Source organism: Triticum dicoccoides, unplaced genomic scaffold (genome assembly GCF_002162155.2).
Source record: "Triticum dicoccoides isolate Atlit2015 ecotype Zavitan unplaced genomic scaffold, WEW_v2.0 scaffold30934, whole genome shotgun sequence".
Taxonomy (NCBI): Eukaryota; Viridiplantae; Streptophyta; class Magnoliopsida; order Poales; family Poaceae; genus Triticum; species Triticum dicoccoides.
Window position 1 is genome coordinate 6 of NW_021262199.1, and position 5,453 is coordinate 5,458.

The 5,453-nt window shown below is 39.8% G+C and overlaps 1 protein-coding gene across 1 annotated transcript; it reads right to left on the reverse strand.

The window, feature by feature from the left end:
- Positions 1-2,544: 2,544 nt before the first annotated feature.
- On the reverse strand, positions 2,545-4,596 carry LOC119345829 (gamma-secretase subunit APH1-like; the record flags this gene model as incomplete). The annotated part of the gene is made up of 5 exons (XM_037615697.1): positions 2,545-2,981; positions 3,308-3,435; positions 3,631-3,756; positions 4,219-4,304; positions 4,433-4,596. Coding segments are annotated over 5 exons (639 nt in total), but the record flags the coding sequence as incomplete, so codon positions are not given.
- Between the last annotated feature and the right edge of the window lie 857 nt (positions 4,597-5,453).

The window sequence follows — 5,453 nt, forward strand, 5'->3', positions numbered from 1 at the left end:
TCCCTCTCCCTCTCCCCCTCTGCAAAAAATATTTGTTCCCTGCTTCCCGTCCCTTGCCCCTGACAATGTGAATGGATCCGCGCTACTGCTGTATTTGTTTTCCGCCTGTTGTTGCCAAGGATAGCTGTGGCGGGAGGAATTTTGTAGCTATTACTAGATTGCTGCATATCTAGCTCACAGCATCGATGCCAAAAGATGCCTCTTTTACCCCTTTTGAACATGTTGTGGTGTCCTGTACAAAACTTGGTGGTGGTGAAATGATGGTGACAGGATTTATTTTTTGCTTGATGGGCATAGTCTGCACTCTGGAATACTACACTGTTATAAACTGTAAATGAATGATGCAAAAAAGTTTTTTTATCTTCCACTTTACTGGTGTTTGTTCTTGTCATATATAATTATCATTTAGTATTCAAGGGTGCACACAGGGAATTCTATCATTTGATTAAAATGAATCAAAACCTTTGATTTGCCTTTGCTCCATTAGACCCTGTTTGGAACTGTTTCCTGTGAAATTTCTCCACAGGTGTCATCAACTTCATGCATTCCAGGCAAGTCCCAAGCCTTTAGATCAGGGCCCTTGTTTGCCCACCTATGGCATTCTGTAGTTTAGGTTTATCATCTCATTGGTAATTTTAGTAAACACTGATATGGGCTGAGATATTGACCATATCCTGCACAGGACACAGTTCTGCTGTGTGTAATTATAAAAGCTAACTTGGAGATGGGTTCTTCCTTTGGTTTCTTATTAGATGCATAGAGACATACATCTGCCTGAGTATTTCCCTGAGCAACATGCAGTTTTCTGAATGCAACTAATAGTTCCTGATTTGTCTTATAGATGCACAGAGAACCGGAGCTGCCCAGGAAGCTGTGAATGGTATTCGAAGGGCTAGCAAGGCTATGACCGAGCAAGAAGCCCGGCAAATATTAGGTATCAGTGAAAAGACGAGTTGGGAAGAGATTGTCAAGGTGTGTGATGATAGAAGCCTATTCTCTTGATACATCTTATTATAGCACCTGTCATGTGATATTCGCATGAATTAAGGTTTTTCCTTCATGTGTTTGTTTTCATGAAATTAAGAGTTTCAAAGCACATCACAATTTTGCTTCAGCTTAAAACTGATGTTAGATTGCAGGAGTATTGAAAAATGTCAACATCATTTACACTGTCATTTTATTGCTCTGTATCACCCCATAATTATGATTGTGGTAATATAAGCATGTTCTTTTTGTATCTTCTAGCACCTGTCATGATATGCACATGAACTAAGGTTTTTTCTCCATGGGTTTGCTTCATCAAATTAAGATTATCAGAGCACATATATGATAGTTTGCTTCAGCGTAATACTGGTGTTAAATTGCAGGAATATTGAACAATGCCAACATCATGTACAATCATTTTATTGCTCTGTATCAACATCTCATAGTTATGATTGTGGAAGGCACATGTATATCCATTTGCTGTAGACACACAAACTGATGCCCAGACTTCTAAATATTTTGCAGAAGTATGATACGATGTTTGAGAAGAATGCCAAGAGCGGAAGCTTCTATCTCCAGTCGAAAGTACACCGGGCCAAAGAATGTCTGGAGTCCATATACCATGATAAGCCCGACATAATGAACTGAACTGAGATGGGCAGCGTTTTGTCTAATCGATCGATTTTGTCAGTCGATGTTCTGTCTGAGCTATGCTGGGCTGCTGCATCAGGTCAAATTTGGTTGTAACAGGAAGTTTGTTCCACTTGACTCGAATAATATATTCAACAAAAGGAACACCGTTTGATTTGTTTTTACGGAGGCGATGCCTCGTTTCCATGCGAATTCAGATGTTGGCACATTTGTGTTGCAATCATCGGTAATGTTTGATTGTTGTAGCAGCTTGTGATTTGAACCTAATATCCCAACGTTGCTAGCATTCACCTGTAATTTTGAAGGGTGATTATGGGGTTAGACACCAACTTTCTCGCTTGAAAGTACGCTGGCTGGAAAATGTAATCTTTGATGTTGCTATGGTTCCAAAGATGTAATCTCTATCACTACATTCTTCCCTGAAGAAAAACACGGTTGGCTAGCCTAGTACTCCCTCCATTTCTAAATATAAGTCTTTTTATAGATTCCATTATGGACTTACTTATGGAGCAAAATGAGTGAATCAACGCTCTAAATACGTCTACATACATCCGTATGTAGTTCATTTTGAAATCTCTAATAAGACTTATATTTAGAAACAGAGGGAGTACATGTATGTGTTTGGAAAATCGTTACAGGAAGGGTTTGAGATACAAAACACACATGAACTAAATCAGATTAGCACTTTCGTTTATGTCCTAGCACAAAAACAAAGAGAAATTATAGATAGCTGTGAATGGGTCACTCTCAGTCATGACCAAGCACAGGGACAACAGAAATATAAAAAAGCAAACTATTCACCAACAGGGAGACCGTTAACAAATTATTAGCGCTTTTTGGGGATGATGAAGAGATAGATTACTAACTAGTATTCCCTCCGTTTCAAATTTGAACTAAAACCACGACGAGTAATTTGGAACGGAGGGAGTAGTATTTAATTGAACCAAGCACCAATCTGACGGCAATCTCTTGCCTGACCAGACAGCACTGAAAACATCTCATTACAAGTATACCGTGTCAGTACAAGTACCATATACAACCCATCATAATTTCATAAGGGAGTCAATATCTCACGGCCGCATGGGCTTTCATAAGATGATGAGTCAACTATTGGCGAAACCGCTAAATCTACATACAGTTGTCCTAGTACAAAGATTAGCCCACAAGGAAACTCCATGCGATGCGACGAGCACAAGGCAAAGCGCTAGCTGTTAAGACTGTCGATGTTGGTGCTCTGTTATTCTCTGCCCCACCACTTGCCAGGAGTAGTACAAGGTCATCGCAGCCGTCACGCACAGTAAAGGTGTACCGACAAGGCAACCCCCTGGCACAAGGTTGATCAATGTCTGAAATGAACAGAACACACAATCAGTGGTGCATATGGCGAAGTTTGAATCATGCACTTATACTGTCTAGAAAGCAACAGGCTCTGGCACCAGCATTTACATGTTGTGCCATATGCTACTTGAAAACATAAGTACTTGGTTGAAATAAGAAAAGATATTACTGTCCGCCGTGTCTCAACAACGTAATAGTGTAAATATGAAAATGCTTCAACTATTCAGTTGTCTATTTATGAACATAAATCTGATCAAGCATTGTCAGGTCCATTGTTAAGGGACAGCGAGGCACTTTATCATCCAACAAAAACAATTTAAGACCTAGTTCTTACCATCACAGCAGCAATCAGGTGAACCACTGGGACAAAGATTTGGTCCCTCTTCTTTCTCTCTCCATATCCATTAAAAGCAATAATCATCGAGGAAGTATGGATGACCAAGAACCCAAGTGCAATAATTGCTGCCAATAGCACAGAGGGTTTAGCCAAGGAAATACAACTGGTATCTTGGAGAAACAAACTATGCTGACAAGATAACATAAACTGCGCAAAAACGAACAGAGTTGGCTTAAAAACTTTGTTCAGCAGCCATCTAATCAGAAGGCTCCTTTACCTCCTTGAGGACATATTAGGGAGTAAAGAAAATGTGGACTTACCCGACACAAGGAAAAATGGCATCCTTGAGCACCTCTCGACATAAAATGTTGCTTGACCAAATGCTGGAGTTAGGAGGCTGAGGCAGAAAAAGACCGCATGAGCCAGTCCATGACCTAAACCACCAGCTGCACCAACAAATCAAAATAGAAATGAGCAAACAATAGCAGTTATAACTTGTGACATCCTCAAGGTAATGAAGAACAGATGCTCCCAACGAGCAATAATTGAATGCACATCCTTGGATTAGATTCACTCGAGTTACCAGTGTGGTCTGTATTTCCGGATAAAATTATCGAGAGCCATACATAAGCTGTGCTTTACTCTACCATGACTACAGTAATTATTAGCCTATGTGAGTACCTATTGCTAGAGTTGGTATGAATAACGATCACCAGAAAATCCCCCAATTACGATATGCACATGATTCATTTGAAGAAATAAAAAGATGGTAGTGACAACTGCAGTGTCTATTTCCAATTCAAATCCTAGGATAAACACCAGCCAGATTTTATGTAAAATGACAGATGAAGAAACATTTGGCCTTCCTTGACCAAAGAACATTTTTATGTAGCAGCGCAACAACTTACCCAAAGAGATTAGCATCTTGTCTGTCAAACAGAGACGCGGTTTAGATATTCTGTCAGCAAAGGCATCTAGCATCTCTTCCATTTTCCTGGGAAAAACAGTTATCAGCATATATCACCAGAAAAGCAATCAACGACATATTCTATATCTACGGCATCTGGCGCCATGAGAAGATAAGTTAAGAGATAACTTCAACATTTTATATGGTCCACCTACTTGTAGAGCCTCCAGAACACAAGACGGGTGCCTTCTTGAAATGCAACAGATGTAAGGATCAAAATGACATATGGCCACCACACTCCTGATTTTAGAGGAAGAAACCCCCTCCATATTCCCGAGAGGACGATCAAACTTATAAGCCAAAACAACGTGCTGCACAAATAAATTTTTGGCAAAAGTTAATATTCAAATCATGATACTGTATATCCATAGATTGCAAAAGATATTTCTAATCAAGAAAGGCCATTGATATGCTCTGATGAAGTCATAATGTCATACCAAGCAGTTCAAAAGCTAAAACATATATCAAACTCTATATGACAGACATAGCCTTAGGTTTCTCACTGAAGAACAATGCTAACAAGTTAGCAACACCAGCATGTACCAAGTCTTTGTGTTTTCTACATCTAAAAACGAAGGGCACAGCAAAATATCGTGAATCAATTGCAGATGGTCAGGTTAATATTTTTTAAAGGTGGCACTACGCCGCTCTCTCTGCATGATCTGCATATCTTTGGAAGACGAATACACATGGTTCACACAGGAATTGAAACAATGATGCCAGTTACAGCACAAAGTCATTCTCCTGTCCATGGTAGTGCTAATATCCTCCAATATAACGATACGCTCATAGGCCCATAGTCATACACGATGGAAAAGATAGCTGAAATAATCTCCACAGTACCGCTAATATCCAATATAACGATACACATGGATTCAGTCCTCACAGAGGTACAGTTAGCATATGACTGAATTTTGTTTCGACTAGAAAATCACCTAGTACATTTTTTACGGATTTTATCCAGGACAGTTTACTATTATACGCAGTTCACACAGCCTGCAACGCAGCTACAAAGATTGCTCATCGCTTCCTAAATCTCCTGAAGTTTCTGAACTAGCAAGTGAGGTCCAAACAGCATAGCGCACCAGCACACCAACAGACACAGGGCATGGATATGACGATGAGGATCAAGAAGTATGAACAACACTTTCAGGATAACAATGCAAGTTAAATCCT